The 19,037-nt window shown below is 48.1% G+C and overlaps 2 protein-coding genes and 1 non-coding gene across 3 annotated transcripts; 1 reads left to right on the forward strand and 2 right to left on the reverse strand.

Annotated features, from left to right (window-relative positions):
* Positions 1–372: 372 nt before the first annotated feature.
* On the reverse strand, positions 373–479 carry LOC136514698 (small nucleolar RNA R71). Its single transcript, XR_010773837.1, has one exon. It is a non-coding gene; the product is annotated as a small nucleolar RNA R71 (small nucleolar RNA).
* A 10,618-nt stretch (positions 480–11,097) lies between these two features.
* Positions 11,098–15,558, forward strand: LOC136512291 (uncharacterized). The gene is made up of 3 exons (XM_066506258.1): positions 11,098–11,476; positions 11,923–12,068; positions 14,577–15,558. Exons 1-3 carry the CDS (start codon positions 11,242–11,244, stop codon positions 15,255–15,257), a joined length of 1,062 nt encoding a protein of 353 aa, XP_066362355.1. The 5' UTR covers positions 11,098–11,241; the 3' UTR covers positions 15,258–15,558.
* A 2,009-nt stretch (positions 15,559–17,567) lies between these two features.
* On the reverse strand, positions 17,568–18,284 carry LOC136510121 (ethylene-responsive transcription factor RAP2-1-like). The gene has a single exon (XM_066504689.1). The coding sequence runs from the start codon at positions 18,186–18,188 to the stop codon at positions 17,568–17,570; it is 621 nt and encodes a 206-aa protein (XP_066360786.1). The 5' UTR covers positions 18,189–18,284.
* Between the last annotated feature and the right edge of the window lie 753 nt (positions 18,285–19,037).

A 19,037-nucleotide genomic window follows, 5' to 3' on the forward strand; every position in this document is an offset into this window, starting at 1 on the left:
CTAAGCTATGGCTGACAAAACTCTGCGTGAGTTCTCGGCTCCGAGCACCGAGAACATTCGCACAGGACCAACACTTAAAACCAACAACCTTGAGTTCGAGCTCAAGCCAAGCCTCATCAACATGGTGCAAGCTACCCCATTCAGTGGAAAGTCACATGAAGATGCTAGTGCTCATCTTTAGAATTTTCTAGAGATCAGTAGCACAGTCATCATTAAGGACGTTGCTCAAGACATCATACTACTTAGCTTGTTTCCATTCTCACTAGTGGGAAAGGCGAAGCAATGGTTCTACACTAATAAAGATAACATCAATACATTGGCAAAGTGTTCAAAGGCCTTCCTAGAAAAGTTTTTCCCAGTAGGCAAGACCAATGCCTTAAGAGGAAAGATTTCCAACTTCCAATAGCAGAAGGGAGAGACCATTCTAGAAGCATGGGAACGTTTCCAAAAATATGTTTTAGATTGTCCTCATCATGGAATGGAAGATTGGTTGCTCTTGTCAAGTTTCTACCATGGATTAACTTAGAAAGCTCATGAATAACTCAACGCCACTGCTGGAGGATCATTTATGTCACTCACCCTTGGAAAAGCTGAAACTCTTATGGAAAAGATAGCCTCTAATGAAGGCTGGTCATCATGCTACATCCAATCATGCAATAAGAGTGAAGAAGTACCAGAAGAGGTGTGTGCATTGTTAACCAAGATGGACATACTATTGAATTGGCTTGAACAGCGAGCCAATTACAAGAGAGATCGTTAGGCCATTCAAGATTCTTTCAATGCTCAAAACACATGTGGAGAATATTTGGAGGTTGAATTCCCTGAATATCAAGAGGATGTCAACATCATTGGCAACAATTTAGGTCCACAACAACAGAGACAAGGATGGAATCAACAATGGTCAACTTACCAAGGTAAGTACCCAGATAACAATTATAGTTCTTTTAATCCCAAGCAACCATCCTTAAGGGACTTAATCTTAGAACAAGTTAGGATTAATGAGAATATTTCTAAAAAGCTTGCTTTTAATGATAAGATCCTAGAAAACATAAATACTAAAATGGATAGTTTTTCTTCTACCATAAAAGGCTAACTTAGCTATAATAAAAAGATAGATTGTCAATTAGCATAGTTGGCCGTTGCTCTACCTTTTGCTACTAACCTTGAAAAGGTCAATGCTATAACCACAAGAGGTGGCAAGTCTACTCGTGATCCACCGTATCTGACAAGGACATGTAAGACACAAGTGGTAATGCAGGAAGAGGAGAAGAGAAACAATGAAGTTGAAGAAGTTATGCCACAAGAGCGAGAATTACAACAAGATTTTTATGACACTACATTCCTACCGTTTCCACGCAGAAATCGAAAAGCCAAAATGGATGAGCAGTTTGGTGAGTTTGTAGAGGTAATTCAAAAGTTATATATCAATATTCCTCTACTAGATGCCATACAGGTTCCCACCTATGCAAAGTATCTCCGAGACATTCTCAATAACAAAAGACCACTGCCCACCACTAAAGTAATCAAGTTGATGGAGTGTAGTGCGGCCATCCTAAACACATCACCTGTCAAAAAGAAGGATCCGGGGTGTCCCACTATCGATTGTTCAATCAGAAGCCAGAACTTTGAGAACACGTTATGCGATCTTGGAGCAAGCATTAGTGTCATGCCTAAGAAGGTCTTCGATAAGCTCAACTACTCAACACTTACACCAATGTCGATGTGTTTGCAACTAGCCGACCAATCGGTCTGCTACCCTATAGGAATCGTCGAGAATATTCCGGTAAAGATATGAGACTTCTTTGTTCCTATGGATTTTGTAGTACTTGACATGTAGGAGGACATGAAGACACTCCTCATACTTGGGAGACCCTTCCTGAGTACTACAAATGTGCACATTGATGTTGGAGTTGGAGAAATCAAATTCCATATCAATGGCAAGGAAGAGCGATTCGCCTTCAAGCCAAGACTAGAACAATGCTCTAATTTGGAATGGTGTAAGAAACAAGTTCATCCGTCAAGGTCTCCATCTCTAGGACCAAAGGACGCACCCAAAGAATAAACGTTAATGGAGAAGTTTGGTTCGGTGGACTTAAAATGCCAAACCCTCGCCGGGAGGTAACTTGGTAGTTATCTATATTATTTTTTGCATTATATTTTACTTTGGCATATTTACTTTTCAACACCTGCATCATAAAAATAAAAAAAATCATCATGGCATTATAAAAAATCAAGCTCCATGTAAATAATTTTTTACGGAGCGTAAAAACCCCATAAGAAATATTTACTATGGAGGCATAAAAATTTAAAAATACCATCATTCATCTTCTTATATTTCATAGCTGCGTAAAATATTTTTTATTGCATATATATATATCTGAATATATGGTAGAAATACAGGCACCAGGACCCAGAAACACTTGGGGAACCACCACCATCACCTCCATAACCACTACCCATCACTTCTATCTCCACTCAACCACCACTTTCACCTCCATCATCTCTCCACCAGCCATCCTGGTCGTATCTCCACCGAAAGAGCACCAAAGGAGTAGATATTTTGCTTAACCACGAAGCAAGAGGTCATCAGAAGGAAGGAGAGGACAAATGGCCATGGTGTGGGGCCGGCCGGTCCCACCACTTGGCCGGCCAACCTGCTGCTCTCCCCCATAAATACCCCCTCCTGGCTGCTCAACTCACTCACTCACACTGCAATACAGCTTCCCAAGTTCGAATTTCCAATTCCAAATCTCGTAGTTTAAAATTCTCTTGGTAGAAGTAGTTTTGGAGTGAGAGAAAAGGGTGAGAAAGTTGAGAGTGAAAGTGTCCCTAAAATCTTGAGTAAGAGAGAGAGAGAGGTGCTGCTAAAATTTGAGCAAGAAAGAGAGGGCTTAAGAGTGGTAGTGCTGTCCAAATCAAGGGAGAAAATTAAAAAGAATTAGGGGGGAAGTCATGCCAGAATATTGATTAGAAAAATTCTTTAGGCAATCTCGGATGACTAACCCTCTAGACGACTGACTTTTGGACGGCTAACCGCTAACATTTTTATTTTCCTAATCCTGTTCCACAAGTTGTGTTGTCTTTTGTCTATTTTGCAGGAAAAATGAGTAAGATCGTCGGAAAGCTCAAGCGTGCAGTGTCGTTCCACTCAACAAGAAGTTCGTCGTCCTGGACAAGCACCGACATGGAGGTCGATCCTCCATCTCCCACTACTGGAGCATCGTCCCGTTCAGCCTCGTGGAAAGAAACGTTCTCTTGCAAGAGAAGCATCTCAAGCTCTGGGACGATACGGAGAAGGACATCTACAAGAAGCTGAACACCCAGAGGTTCGTCCTCACTCCCGCTTACGATCCAGCCCTACTGCAAGCCACAGAAAAAGGAAGCAGTGCCTCGCCGAAGCGCTTCTATGAGGCTCATGCGCAACTCGTAGCCCCAATACTGTGGTGACGATCCAATTCCCGAAGGACCTGCCTTCACCAGTTATGTAGGCTGGGACCAGCCAGGTTCTTCCCGCATGTACTAGCCCGAGCATGCTAGGTGGGAATCTTCCCACATGCACTAGCCCGAGCATGCTAGTTGGGAGCAACCCGCTCCTCAGCACGCTGAGAGCTCTTAGCAGGAGGGCTCAAGTGCACAATGGCAGGATGACAACTTCAACTACTATCAGCAGCAGCAATATGAAGAAGTCTCGAGTGGCCATAAGGGAAGACATATGTCCTTCTCTGCCTATGGCTAACATGACCAGCCCGTGGTATATCATGAGTAGCAGATGGAGCGCCCCCGCCTCAGCAACATGCTCACCACCATCGAAGAGAACCAGCATAACATCCAGAACCAACTTCACCAACACACCCAGTGACAAGCGAAGGTAGGAGAACGCATCGCCGCCATTCAGCAGCACCAGGAGCGGAAAAAACGAGAATTGGCGATACTTGTTTCAAGGTCTCTACATCGACCCGTCTTTTTGAGAGACCGTACCAACACCCAGCTTGGGGGAGGGGCCCCCGTTTACCGAAGGTAAGTTTTATCTTCCTAGCATTTTATTATTTTCTTTAGTTTATTTTTCGAGTTAAAAAATACATAACCAAAAACAAAATAAAAATTTAGTGTATATATATATATATTATAGTGTGATCTAAAAAATGAAAAAAAAAGAGTGCGTATATAATTTAAGTTTAATTAAGTTTGTTTAAGATGTGTTTTAGTTTCCTTTCTTGTTTTTAAGAGTTAAAAAAAGAAATGAAAGAAAACTTGAAGATGATCTCACATGATGGAAATGATGAATAGTTGCTTTGTTATAATTCCTTACAAGTACCTAATTTTCAGCCTTGAATTCTTGCGAGTTTTAGATAAAATTGATTTGACATGAGAATTTGCTATGAACTTGAAACTCATGGGTAGCATATGCTTGATTTAAGTCTAGATAATTGATGGATATGATATGAGAAGGTTTGAGCTGCTATTTATCTTGTTCCAAGTGACACTTGAATTTTGAAGATTTATCTTTTGAAAAACATAAAAATGTAACATGATGAGATCCTGTATGACAAAGCTTGACTTCCTACCAGAGCCAAATATGATATTTAGACTAGGAAAACTTCCTCTCATATATGTTGTTTGCATTGCATTGAGTTTGGTCAAGCTTTGTTGATGCCTTATGAGAGTTTTGTCATGCTCTTAAAATCAAGATCACGTACACACCACCTACATATGCACTACTCCTACACCGGGGTAGGCGCAAAAACAAGCATTTCATCTAGATCCATCTAAAAATGTTTTACTCCTACACTAGGAGAAAACGCTAAAAACATGCTTGATAAGTTTTCCACCAAATAATACTCTAAGTTTTTGTTGCTATCTTTCAAAAGTTTTGTTGCAGAAAAGAGGCATGAGGCTATGCAAAAGTTATTCATAAAAGAAAAGAAAAAAATAAGTTGAGAAAAAATGGACACAAAAGTGTTCGAGATATTTAAAACAATGGGTACTCAGATGCCCATCTGAAAAAGAGAGAAAGAAATGAATAAGATAGCCCCAGCTCTCTAGCAAATGTTTCCAAGTTTTAAAGGAGAGATATATTTTCAAGGAGCATAGTAGAATTAGGCTAGCCACCATATTTATATCCACCATATTCCACACACATATACATCTTAATTTGATTATATGACTCAATTCTCTTTGGATCCATTGTTTGACTTTACAATATATGTGTCGCAAATATGCTCTCTCATACAATTACCACTCCTATGATCTCCAAATAAGCCTTAGTTGTAGGAGAACAAAAGGCATAACATCACTTTTGCCTTGGTAAGGATTCATAAATACCACATATATATAAGAGACTTGAGAGTGTCATACAATGGAGTCTCTGAGTTTTATTTAAAAACTTGCAAAAACTCTAGAATAATGGTTGAACAAAGAACTTGAGACAAGAACTTGAGACATAGTGCTTGACTTGATTGAAAGCCCCATGGTTGAAGGTAATATGGGTAAGTTTGAAAGTCAGATCAGTGCATTTTAATCTAGAGGAGAATTCTTTGTTGAGCGCATGTGTACTTTTGAGAAGTGAAAACATTGATGCAACTCCTCATCCATTTGCTGAGTTTAGTTTTGCTAAGGGTCTAGCAAAGGTTAAGCTTGGTGGAGCTTGTTGATAGTAGTTAACAACCACTATAAACCATCAATAAAACATTTATAAGGGTATAAATATGATCACCAACAAAGGTCTAGGGGTTTAAATTAACAAATTTCATGAGTTTTGGTGAATCTATATTTTCTACAAGATTTATTCATAAAGCCGTCAAGGTGTACCTACATGTCGGAATGAATTGCGCTTATCCGCAGCAAAACAGACACCAGAAGGTTCTAGAAGACTCAAGAGGACTCCACACTGAGACGGAGCCCGAGTGGCTGCCTGGCCCCACCTGTAGGCCGCCTGGCCTCTCAGGGCCCACATGTCAGCCCCTGTCGCTACGTCGGTTCTCCACTGCCTCCTAGATTGCATCTATGTCATTTATTCAAGTCAGTTTGATCCGAGGACTCAGGATTGATGCTCCGGCCTATATAACCAGCCTCTGCCCCCCTCTAGCGCAGGCTGCCATAAGTCAAGATTAGGCCAGAAATTAGGGTTTCTAGAGAGAAGAGAATAGAGCTCTAATTCTTCAAAGTTCTAGTATAGGCTAGCTAGCAAGGTTCAAGTAGAGTGTGGGCTATTGCTCAGGACTCCGGATCTACCGTCTGGAGACTGGTATATCCATTGTATCTCTTTATTTATGACTTTATGCTACTTCAATATTATGTTGCTATTTATTATGTTCCAAGTTTGCTCTAGTTATATGCTTGATATAGATGTGATTGATGATGAGTTTATGCATATGTTCGCAAAGCGCTTAGCCCAAGATGCGCATGGGTTAAGTGGTCGACATTATGTAAGCATGGAGCTTAGATATTGTTTACCTACGGATGCATTCTGCACTCTGGATCATGTGGTAGATTGAGGATGTGGCACTCCCATTGAGTCTTTTGTAGTCCACTCTCCATTTGTAGAGCAAGTAGAACACGGTTGTGACGGGAGACAAGCTATGTTCTTGATCTTCCTTAGTAATGTTCCTTATGCATAGATACAAAGTTAATTATGCTATATATGAGAGTGTATATACTTGGGTGTACAAAAGACTTAGTAAATAAGGAATGACTTAGGAATCTTTTGCTCTTACCGAATCTCCTGCCTAGCCATACTACATTTTATGAGTCTCTATTTTTATCTCTGGAATTATTATCAATGCTTCACATTTATCATTTATTTATCATTTGACTTACCCCTGCCATAGCATGAGAGTGGTTTTATCATAAGTATACATATTTGTCAATATCTCTATGCCAACAATCCCATAGTTCCTCCTAGTGGATAGAATATAAATAACGATACTTGATATACTCCCAGGTGAAATGCTACAATGGTATATTATCTGTGTACTTGTGGATACTTTACTTTAACATATATAATTTTCTCTGAGTTTACAAGTGTCATTAATAATAACCAACCATGCATTTCTGGCATCATGCTAGGGATGACAACTTAGTAAAGAGTGATGCTAAGAAATGTCAACAATGATGACGAGGCTCACACGATCAAAAACAACTGTTTTTGCAAAGATCACTTACGCGCAAGCTCATCAATGGTTTTTATGTGCGCTTCTCATGCATCATCCCTCTCCTTCTCCATGCGCTACATGGCCTCCTTAGCTAGGAACAACCGCGTCGCTAGATCTGCAATAGCAACAATGATGTCATCATAACGAAGGTACGAACAAACAGACGTATCACAGATTTGCTGACGGGTATATGGTCTTACCATTCTTCTCCATTGCAACGGTGGCAAGTTGAGTACCAATCTCGCCGAGCTGTACCTAGGTGGTGGCAACCTCCTCTCGGGCTATGTCGCACTCAATGGCTAGATCCTTCTTCTCCAGCTGCACTTGGTACACCCGTGCTTCCAGCCTGCTTCGCTCTTCGTTGAGACCAATTATTTCATCCTCACACGCCTTCACCTCCACAAGCAGTCGCTTGTTTTCTTTGAAAGTGGGCTCGACCTCCTCGAGCCGTCGTCGCCGATGCTCCACAATTTTTAGTATTTCCTGGCAAACGATTGTCACAACTTCACTGGGAAGATATGTGAAACATCGCCATCAAATCGACTCACCTGCAACTCACCGTTCACCACCGCAAGATGTTTCTTCAGTGACTCTATCTGTGGGTCAACATCCACCTCCTCCACCACATCGACACGGTTGCCCCGGTGCAACTAGGTCTGTGACACACGTGCGGGGGTGTCCCAAGGATACAACAGTTGCCACGGGATATCTTCAACCTCAGTAGCTCCAACCATGGTCATGCAGCTCCTCTCGCAACTCTTTCCTGGTGGTGCCGCGCTGCGCCCAAAGCCATCTCCATGAGGGGCTCTGGAGCAAGCGGCTCCTGCTCGGCTCCAGGGCCCGCACCCATCCCCAAAGACGAAGCTCGGGGACTAGGTTCTCGCCCCTTGTGTTCCATCATCGGCGGAGATGTTGGGGGGGGGGGCTCGACACCTATCCCGCGTCCGCTCTAGGTTCACCAACCGGCTCTGCCACCCGCTGACACCTAGCACTGTCGCCTGTGTGAGCTCTGTTTGCCCTGTACGTCGCGGTCGCCCCTACTCTGCTTGTACTTTCGACATTCACGGGGGCGACAGGCAGCGTCACGCCATGAGATCCTTCTCCAGCCGTGACCAGCTATAAGGGGTCGGTCGACGGTTTGTTGCTCCATAATCAAAGTTTGTTACAATATTTTGAGGCATCTTTTAGAACAGCTCAATAAGTACAGCAGCCAACAACTTACTTGCTAGATCGTCGAATGGTGCACTTGATCTTGCGTAGCCCGCTTGGTCTTTGAAAGCCCTGTGGCACCGGGCTTACCTCTATAGTCGATGCGCCGATGGCTGCGCCGCCTTTGTCCTGAACCTCTCACTCAGGCTCGAGGACTTCAACTCCTGCCTAGGTGGCAGGACTTCCTGCCTTCCGACTAGGACTTCCTATCTGCCCGGCGTCTATCGCCGAGCTAGGACCTTCTTCTGCCGGTAGAAAGGGGCCGCAAACCCTTGGCGGGCAGCCCTCGAGGATAATGTCTCCCTATCCTCTGGATCGTCGTCTTCGCTCTCCAACTTGTGGATATACTTTTGGTGCTGGCAGGGCAGGGACTCTCTGATGTTAATCCTGCTTTCATGGGGGGCAGTGTCGCCGACCTCTTCTTCTTCTTGGCAGACAACGCCTTGTGCATTAGCTCTTTGCCGCTACACAGGACGTGTCGATCAGGGCTGTGCCACCACCGCCGTGTCCGGTGACCCCGCAGAGACAGCTCCAAAGGGGTAACAGCTCTATTTGCTTGTGGACTTATAAATAGATGGTGTGGCCAGCCTTGGCCACTCTCTTGGCACTTTCCACACCTGCATACACCCTTTGAGATATGAGCACACCACTCCACGCACTTGCACACTTGATTTCATCATCTTGAGTGAGATTGGAGAGCCTCTAGTGCATGATTTAGTGGTCTAGCATCTTGTGGCATTAGTTGGGCGGTTTGGTCTGGTGGAGATCTTGTTACTCTTGGTGTTTGCCGACACCTAGATGGCTCGATGATTGGTGGATCGTCGAGCGGAGGAAGGTGATTGTCTTCGGCTTCAATCGTTGTGATTGTGAGGGGTTCTTGTATCTTCCCCATCGGAGCGCCAAAGGCAACTCTAATGGATTGCGCGTGGCTTGTGGATCCTCATCTTGTGTTGGTTGTGGGGCACTCGATTGCGGGTTAGGCGTGTGATGCCTATTAGCGCATGAATCTTCAAGTGAGTGAATCGCCACAACGGGAACTAAGTTGTCGGCAAGCAAGTGAACCTCGAAGAAAAAATTGATTGTGTCATCATTGTCTCCTTGGTACTCATTGGTATTCTTGATTGATCACTTGCCACGGCGGTATATAATCTCTACCTCCCTTGTATTACTTACTTAGTGTAGCTAAACTCTTTAGTGTAGTTAGTTTTGAGAGCTAGCTTTTTTGCTTGTTTAGTTTGGTTAGTGAGGCTCTTTAGTTAGTTTTTAAGAGCTCACTAATTTAGAGCTTGTGACTTAGCCCTTTTGTGTGCTTAGAGAGTATAGCAACTAGAATTGTGGTAGGTGGGTTGTATTTTTAGTAGACTAGCGCAAAACTTGCTTCGTCTCATATTTATCTAACCGCTTAACTTAGTGTTGTTGTAGATTTTTTAATAGGCTATTCATTTCCTCTCTAGCTATTATGACCTTTCACAAGCTCTCTGCAAAATTTGGTTAGCTTGGGGCTGTATGCTTCGCGATCCTTGTCGTGGGAGTTGAATTAACTGTTGGCTGTTGAGGTACCCGTAAACATTTTTGGTAGAACACAGACCGTTGTTTGATGGAGTCCATCTCGGAATGTCGTGCTGGTTGTTATGGACAAGATAGATGTTTGTCATGGCCTGAACAGCATGATGATCAAAAATATTATTATTAAGATCTAAGTTCCAGGACCGAGAGCCGAGAAGCCAAAGATCAGAGACAATAGTAGGCAGGGGAAGATTAGTGACAGGTAGGATCAAGTGATCATGAATAGTTAGACATATTGTATATTTTAATTCATAGAAAAAAAACGTCTTATAGTTTGGAACGAAAAGAGTACTGATGGACCAGGATCCTATTTGGAGGCCATTATCGTGCGATGGGCCTCGACCTGCCGCCGCGCCCCACCTCCGCCGCCACCTCCTCGCGCCCTCCACCACAGGACCTCGTCCTAGCGCGTGACCCATCTTCAACATCCCGTTATGCCCCTCCTCCGTCGCCACGTCCCCACGCCCTCCACCACCGGACCTCGTCCTCGACCCCGTCCCCACCACCGTTTCTGCTCCTCCTCGCCCCCGCGGTCGACCACCGCCTCGTCGCGGGCGCTAGGGTTCGCCGGAGCTCTAATACGGTGGCCGCCTTCTTCCCCTCCCCCCTCTCGCGCGGAGCTCCTCCATGGCCATGCTTGCCGGCAATGCCGAGCTCCGAGGTCCGCCCATGGCACCCGCACCCCTACCTGGCCCAGCTGCCTTCGCCGCCACTGGGGCCCTGAACTGCCTGGATTTCTTCCCCACCATTTGGTCGGCCCTGCCTCCTCGGGGCCCCTTCCTTCTAAGTCCGATGGAGTTGGCTTCTTCTCCGTCTCCGGCGACCTCCTCCTCACTGGAACACTAGCGCGGCTTCTTCTCCCTCTCTGAGGCGAGCGCAAGCGGGAGGAAGAGAGGCGACGGAGGAAGGAGAAGCACGCATGGAGAAGGCGAGCGCGAGGAGGACGATGGGTCGCGCGCTCCTCGATGACGCGACCCATATTAAGGTTTGCGATCATATTTACCTTCATGACACCTGAACTATATAACGAGAATAAAACTCCAACAAAAATCTCACGGAGAACAGCTGATGTACCTGTCCCACGTCACTGTTGTATTTTGTCTAGAGGTATTTTCGAGGACAAGAAAAGCGCTTTCCACACTCGCCGAATCCGCCTTCATCGCAACTCGCGACGACCCAGCCATACAATCCATCCATCACTCGCGGACAGACTCGCCTCGAGCGGTTCCAATTCCAATTCCAACTGCACACTCCCCTTTTCCACTCCGTCCCGGCGACCCGACACCCCGGAGCGGCCGAGGCCTCGTTCACCGACATGTGGGCCCTCAACAACGCCAAGGCCGGCGGACCCTGCCTCACGCCGCGGCACCCCGCGCCGCCCTCCCTCGCGTCGCCGTCGACGGCGGCGGCCGGGCGGAGGTTCTGGAGGCGAAGTCCCGGGTGGGCGCCCCTGGTGGCGGTGCGCGCGTCGGGGGGCACTAGGAAGGACGGCCCCGGCGGTGGCGAGGCCAGCAGCGGCGAGGAAGCCGATAGCAAGGCGTCGTCTTCCGGTTAGGCCCTTCTCGCGTGTATCTGATGCCTTTGAATCGCTGGGCCTAGGGTGGGCTGTAGGATGTTTGGGCGATTCGCATCGCATGTGCAGTATCCCAGGGCGCAGCCTTTTCGTGGATCCAGTTCGTGATAGGATGCGATTTGGAGTTGGGGCGCCGTGCTTTTCGTGAGACTGGCGAGACCCAGATAATCAGATGTTGATCTTGCTCCGCGCTTTGTTGATAGGATTTGGTTGATTGTGAATTGTGATATACTGTGTGTTTACTTTTTGTTAATTTTGGTATACAAACTGCATTAGACTTATATGATTTAAGTATGTACTACAAAACATGTGATCAATCCAGCGTGATGGCCACATTAGAAGTGCTTTGGTGTACCCTTCCACAAACCTACACTGAAGAGCATGGCCTTGGTTCTGCTCAATTGATGGTTTTTGTTCATGCAGGGCATGATGATGCATCTACCCCAACAGGGGATACCTCTGCAGGGTTGAACCAACCCCGTGACGAGACGAAAACAAGCAAGCCGATTAATGTTTCTAGCAGCAACTACTGGCGAGATGTCAGGGCAAACCTTGTGCGCCGGGAACAGGTGAGCCTGGCCTGTTCTTAGTTACAATCTGTAGTGAAGATTTTCCCTATTGTTAAATAGATGTCAAGAGATGCAAATATTTTTTGTTCATCGAGGTATTTGCCATTTCACTTCTTGCAATTCTGCCTAAACTGGTAACAACATGCTGTTCTGAGCATTACTAGTTCCACCAATTGTTTTAGGGTTAATTGGATTCATGCCATTATAATTTTCGATGTTTGGAGAAACGCCATTACTATTCGTCTATTTTGAAGCATGTCATTACAATTCTTCGTTTCCCACAAAAATGCCATTGAATATGTATGGACACAGCCTGGGCCCAGCTGCAGCGTATACGAAGACGTATACTTCATCACCCCTGTCACTGACACGCGGGCCTCATATGTCATCTTCTTCTTCCTCCTCTCCTCCTCTCTCCATCCCGACGCGGCCATGGCCACGGCGACGGCGAGCAGCAGCAGCACGCCGACAGCCCGCGAGCAGCAACCCATCTCCTCCCGCTCCTGCCGCGACCAAGCTCGCTCGCCGCGAGGACCAGGCCCCCTCCCTTCCTTCCGCGTCCCACACTCTACCCTCGCAGCAGTCGCAGCGCCATCTGCACACCTCGGGCGCGCCAATCGTAGCTGCCATGGGCGGCATGCCTCTGAGCTCGCGACCGGCTACTCTTCGCTCCCTCTCTGCCCTATATAAGCTGGGCCTCGGCACCGCGAGCACACGCCTCCACCGCTCCACCACTACCTGAGCCCTTCCCCACTCTCCAGCACCCATTTCCGCCGGCACAACCGCCATTGCCGAGCTCGGTTTGAGCTCGCTGTTCTCCGCGCTCCGACCGCCTCTGACCTCATTTCCTCCTCCGTCGAGTTCGCAGAGGCACTACGAGTCTGTGAAACCGCTCCTTCGCATCAACCCACGCTAGCAACACCTTCGCCGCGAGCTCGCCAGAGTTGTCGTCTGCCTCGCCTCGGCTCCCTCCCTCTCCGGTCAGCATTCGACGACAAGAAGCCCACCATCGGCGTCGTGGTGAGCTCCTTCTCCGTTTGCATGTCTCCCCAGCATATCCCGTGGCCCCTAGCTCAAATCCGAACCCACGCCGGCGAGCAAGCCATGTGCAGAGTGTGCACGAGAGAGAACAGAGAGGAAGACAGCCCGCGAGCAGCAGTAGCACGCCGCGGGCGAGCAGCAGCACGTCGGTTAGGCCGTGAGCTCTGCGCTGGCCGCGTCCTTGGTGCGCCGCCCGGGAGGCGAGCTCCGCACTGGCTGCGTCCTGCTGCTCGGTTGTGGTGCTCCCGTCGCCGGCTGCTCGCCCGCGGCGTGCGGGCTCACGACAGCGGCTCGTCGGCTCGCCCGCAAGCCCGCCGCCGCCGCCGCCGGTAGTGCCCGCCGTGGCCGCATCGGGATGGAGAGAGCGAGCCAGAGAGAGAGATGAGGAGAGGAAGAAGAAGACGACATGTGGGGCCCGCGTGTCAGTGACAGGGGAGATGAAGTATACGTCTTCGTATACGCCTGCAGCTGGGTCCAGGCTGTGTCCATACGTATTCAGTGGCATTTTTGTGGGAAACGAAGAATTGTAATGACATGCTTCAAAATAGGCGAATAGTAATGGCGTTTCTCCAAACATCGAAAATTATAATGGCATGAATCCAATTAACCCATTGTTTTATTACTCCTACTTGGGTTCACAACTACTATGCTACTATGGTCCACTGTCTGTTTAAGCTATAAGTGCATAACATCTTTATGGCTTGCATTGGTACATTGCACAGGGATATAACTTCAAGTTTCAACAGGTTATTTGCTTTTCATGTAGTAGGAAACGGTAGTTGGACGCAGCTATCATTTTTGTGTAAGCTTAAACTCTAGTGCCCCCATGCCATCTGAGGCCTGTCTCAGACCGGCAATATAAAGGGTCTTGCAATTTTTGCTCTTCTTATTAATGCAAAACACAAACTTATTTTGAAAAGAAAAAAAAGAAGATTCGGCAGGGTGTCCTAGAATTAGGATTTTCAATTCTGCGCCATAGAATGGCGATCAAATGAAACATTCTAAATAATCTCTAAAAAAAGGGGGCGTGCCCAGTGTAGAGAGCTCCCGCTCTGTGCGGGGTCTGGGGAAGGGTGTTAGTGGCAAGTCTTACCCTCGCCTGTACAATGCGAGAAGACCGCGACTCGAACCCGGGACCTTCCGGTCACAGGCGGTAAGACTCTACCGCTTGCACCAGGCCCGCCATTTATTCTGAATAATCTCTGTGGGGAAAAATGGAACACTAACAGTGGATTTCCCATTCTTGAAAAAAATTGCTGCTATATCATTATATCAAGGCTGTATCACATAAGCCATTGTTTTGCATCTCATTACATTTATTTGTAAGTTGTTGTTGGTTAGTTTTCATTGTCTAATAAAATTGTTGTTGTAGAGAATTTCCATTCTTTGCAGCAAGCCAATTATCACAACTGGTCAGACAGCCCTATACCTTCTGGGTTTTCATATCTGCTTCTGTCTCTGAATCAGGAGCTATTAGTGGATCCAAGTACTCCCACAGAGTCAAAGGCATCCTCAGGAGATCCATTACAGCTCCCTCACAAGTGGGCTCATGCTATTACAATGCCAGAGGCAGGATGTGTTTTAGTTGCTACCGAGGCGCTTGATGATGATAGCATCTTTGAAAGAACCGTCATCTTCATCCTTAGACTTGGTTCAAGGGGTACATTTGATGGCCCGTTCGGAGTTATCCTGAATCGTCCACTTTACACAAAGATGAAGCACGTCAATCCAACGTTCCAAGACCAGGCAACCCCTTTCGGTGATTCCCCCCTCTTCTTCGGAGGCCCTGTTGACATGAGCATGTTCCTGGTGAGGACCGACGACAGCTCACATCTCAAGGGGTTTGAAGAAGTCGTACCAGGCATCTGCTACGGCTTCCGTACTGACCTTGAGAAGGCCGCCGTTCTGATGAAAAACGGCGTGATCAGGACCCAGGACCTGAGGTTCTACGTTGGGCACGCTGCCTGGGACTATGAGCAGCTGTTGGGTGAGATCAGGGCGGGATACTGGGATGTCGCGTCTTGCAGCACGGAGCTTATCAGCGACGCCTTGACAGGCGATCCTTCTTGCCTCTGGACCGAGATACTGCAGCTGATGGGAGGCCAGTACTCTGAGCTCCGCGAGAAACCGAAGCAGGACAGCTCGTAGGTATTTGCTCATTTGAGATGTAATAATTTGTTGTGGTCGAGTCAGGTCTGTACATAATTGGAATAGGGTGACTCGCTTGTTACCCCTAGCTTCATGTAGCAACTGTTATGCGTTGAGTAGTAGGCTCTATATAATGGCTGCCTGCCTGCCTATGGATTTCAGCAATTGCTGAATATGAAGATAGCGCTTTTGATGAATCACACATGACAAGGGTTTCTCTATTGAACTATGCAAAGTGCATTCGCTGCATTTCATAATACTTTGCATCAAGGCCATATTAGTAAACATGTATTCTATACTATTCTTCTCTATATAATATGTTCCCCGGCTTTACTGGCGTGAACATATTAGTCTTTTCAATAATACTATACGTGTTATAGCATGTATCCATTTCTCACTAAACTTATCATTACTCGTTGGGTATGTTCATGCAGCATGCGAATTCACTCTTTTCTTTTTTGCATGAAGTTTTGAACGGAATCTGCAGAGTTGAGGAGCGTACAACTATCGGCTATGTTACAGTGTTTTTTCTCATAATAAAACAGCATCAACCGGTTTATAAACCATAGAAACGATCGAGCGCGCGTGGGTAGGCATAGGTGCCTCCAAACTCGAAAGCAATCTTGGATGCTGTTGAATGATGAATCTACTGCGACTGCCGACTGGCGGTACCCACCCGCTGAAACTTGAAAGTTGCTAGCTCCTGCGGTCCTGCCTCCGGGTGTGTTTAGTTGCCAGAACTTTGACATCCAAAAAGCACGCAGCACTGTAGCGGCACTGTAGCATTTCGTTTGTATTTGGTAATAATTATCCAACCGTTGACTAATTAGGCTTCAAACGTTCGTCTCCCAAAGTACAACCAAATTATGTAATTAATTTTTTTTACCTATATTTAATACTCTGTGTATGTGTTCAAAGATTTGATGTGATGTGATGAAGGATCTTGCACTGTGCAAAATTTGGAGGTGTAAAGTTGATGGAACTAAACAAAGACGAAAGTGAAACAGGTCAAGGCCGCCGAACCCATGGATTCTGGAACATTCTTGATTCTTCTACTCCGTCAAACGGAAGAAGAGGCGTCTTCTGGCGGCTAGCTATTACTAGTAGTAGAACAGGAGATGAGTGCAGGACCAGAGATTCCACCGAGCTCAAAAGGCATTGCGCTACCTTTTGGCACAACTGAAGTGATGATCCGAACCTAGTCGTCCCAAAAACCTTCCGCATCTGATTCACGGACTTGCCACTGGCCCATTCCTGACGACGAGCGGCGACCGAGCCATCAGAATAAAAAATAACAAAGTATAGGAGCGACAACCAAAATTGTCGAGCTGAGCGGCTGACCGCCGGCGACGGCGAACAAGATTCACGTCCGTCGGTACATACTCGTAATTGGAATAGGCTGATTCGCATGTTACTCCAGTTTGACGTGGCAACTGTTATGCAATGGTTGGCTGCTTGTGGATGTCAGCAATTGCCGAATGTGAAATGCTAGCATTTCCACCTGAGCACTTTCAGATAGATAGATGGATTAAATTAAACAGCGCGTTCCCTGCATTCCATAATTCGTGCGTCAAGGAATGCGTCTCCGAAATCCAGAGCTGTATTGTCCATTTGTCCAAGGCAGTGTTGGGATGTTGGATGCTGTTGCGTCTCCTGAGTCCTGTGTCTGTGTGTGGTAGCCGGTTTCTCCTGGAGCACGCGGACCGGACCCATGGGTTCTGCCTGTCGAATCGAACATTCCACTCCACCGAGCTCAGAACCATTGCGCAGCCTTTTTGGACGGTCCGAGAGAGCCCACTACTACTACTCAAAGAAAGCCTCCTTCTGCCTTCTGATTCATGAACGAACTCGGGCATTACAGATGAGATGAGATGACTCAGCATCGACCGAGCCATAGCCATCTGAACATGGTAAGAGCGACCGAGGTGAGCGGAGGCGGCACGCACGCCGGCGCCGCCGATCAAGTTTGACGCCTGCTACTACACACTACAGAAGTGAGTGATCCAGGCGCTGTGGAGTGGACCCCACCTAGTCCCGCACGTGCGCATGGACGGCGCACCGAAACGTAAGCAGTCATCAGCCTCCAACTCCAAGCGCCAGAGACCACGTCCCTCTTCCTCTTCAAGTCAAGGAGTCAACATGCAAGACGTCATCTATCCAGAACCTTCTGTTACAGTAGCCTTTGTTTGTATTTGGTGTTTGCAACTTTTAAATAGTATAACAGGAATCTTGCTTCCATTTGTTTTTATAAAATCCCACCGAAAATGGTACATGTTGTAGTAATCTTGATTTATATATACTGCCTAATAATCAAATCAAGATCTCTCTGTCGTCAACGCTAATATCCCCATAAACAATAGGCTGCTGACTGCTCGGCGTGGACCGATACGCACTACTGGTGCTGCTGCTAGCACCGTCGCTATACGGCGGCGGCGGCGGCAGCGGCGCGCACGCTGCTGCGCCTTGCACCGTCGCGCCACCGCCCCCCTGCGCGACGCCGCCAATGCCAAAAGCGAACGCGGCCGGCTGGACGGGCGTCGGCTGCGCGGCGAGAGCCGCCGCCCGCGCGTCGACGATCTGCGCGTCGGCGGCCATGCCTGCGTCGGACGCGACGCGCTGCACGGAGCGCGGCGACAGCGGCGGCGCGCGCGCCTGCCCGCCGTAGGCGGCGTAGTAGCAGGCGGCGCGGTCGGGGAAGTTGAGGCGGCCTTGCCCCGGCCGGCCGCCGCGGAGGAGGCACGCGGCGGCGTCGTGCGCGACGGCGGCGGCCTCCGGCGCGGCGTAGGAGCCCAGCCACAGGCGCTCCCGCGTGCCGGGCACCCGGATCTCCGACACCCACTTGCCCCACGCCCGCCGCCGCACGCCCCTGTACCGGCACCAGTGCCGCTCCGCACCTCTCCCGGTCCCAGCGCCGCTCGCCGCGCGGCTCATCGTCGTCGACCGACCGACCGACCGTCCGTCCGGATAGGAGCTGCTGGGCTGGGCGGCCGTCGATCTCGGTCGGCTGAGGCGGTTTGGTTATGCTGGTGGTTTTTGGCCGTTTGCGATGGAGCACACGACGACAGGAGCGACGTGAGCGTATTTATAAGGTGTGATGAGATGAGGAGAAGCACATAAAGCGCGGGCGGGGCGTTGACATGATCTCGGCAGTGAGTAAAATACGGGCGGATTGACCTCAGCTTCAGTCTCCGGGTACCGGGTGGATAATAAAAATAACAGAAATACTTCTTTTCAGACCCGTTCGTTCGGAGGAGTTTGGAGGAATCTGGATGGTTTTGGATGAATCTGGAGGAATTTGTGAGAGAAAAACGCTGTTCCGGATAAAAAAAGAAGCGGATCAAACTGGGTTTAAGGACATGCGAATGGGGCCTCAGTCGCCTGTTGCGTTGCTTATCTGTCAGTCAGATGCACCTACGCCAGCGCTATGCCCGCTCGGCGTTAGTCCCACGACCACGCCGCCCGTGCCGTCGAGAAAGTATGCGATGCGCAAGTGGTGGCACGTCCTCGCGGCTCATGGTGGTCGCGCTGCATTACGACGAGGATGCGTGGACGGACTGGGGCCCGCGCAAGACGCCGCGTCCGACCGCGTCATGGACGCCCATCCTCGACGCCAACAACGCAGGACCCCTCCCTGCCTGCCGACGCTTTCTTCCCTCCCATCCTATGAAAAAAAACTCGGTCTGCGGTGGGCAGACAACCTCTTCAGTTTTTTGCGTTAGAAGAAGACCTCTCACGTAGGCCGAGAAAACCCCCGAACCCCATGCTCCGCCCTCACACAGG

This window comes from Miscanthus floridulus, chromosome 16 (assembly GCF_019320115.1).
Source record: "Miscanthus floridulus cultivar M001 chromosome 16, ASM1932011v1, whole genome shotgun sequence".
Taxonomy (NCBI): Eukaryota; Viridiplantae; Streptophyta; class Magnoliopsida; order Poales; family Poaceae; genus Miscanthus; species Miscanthus floridulus.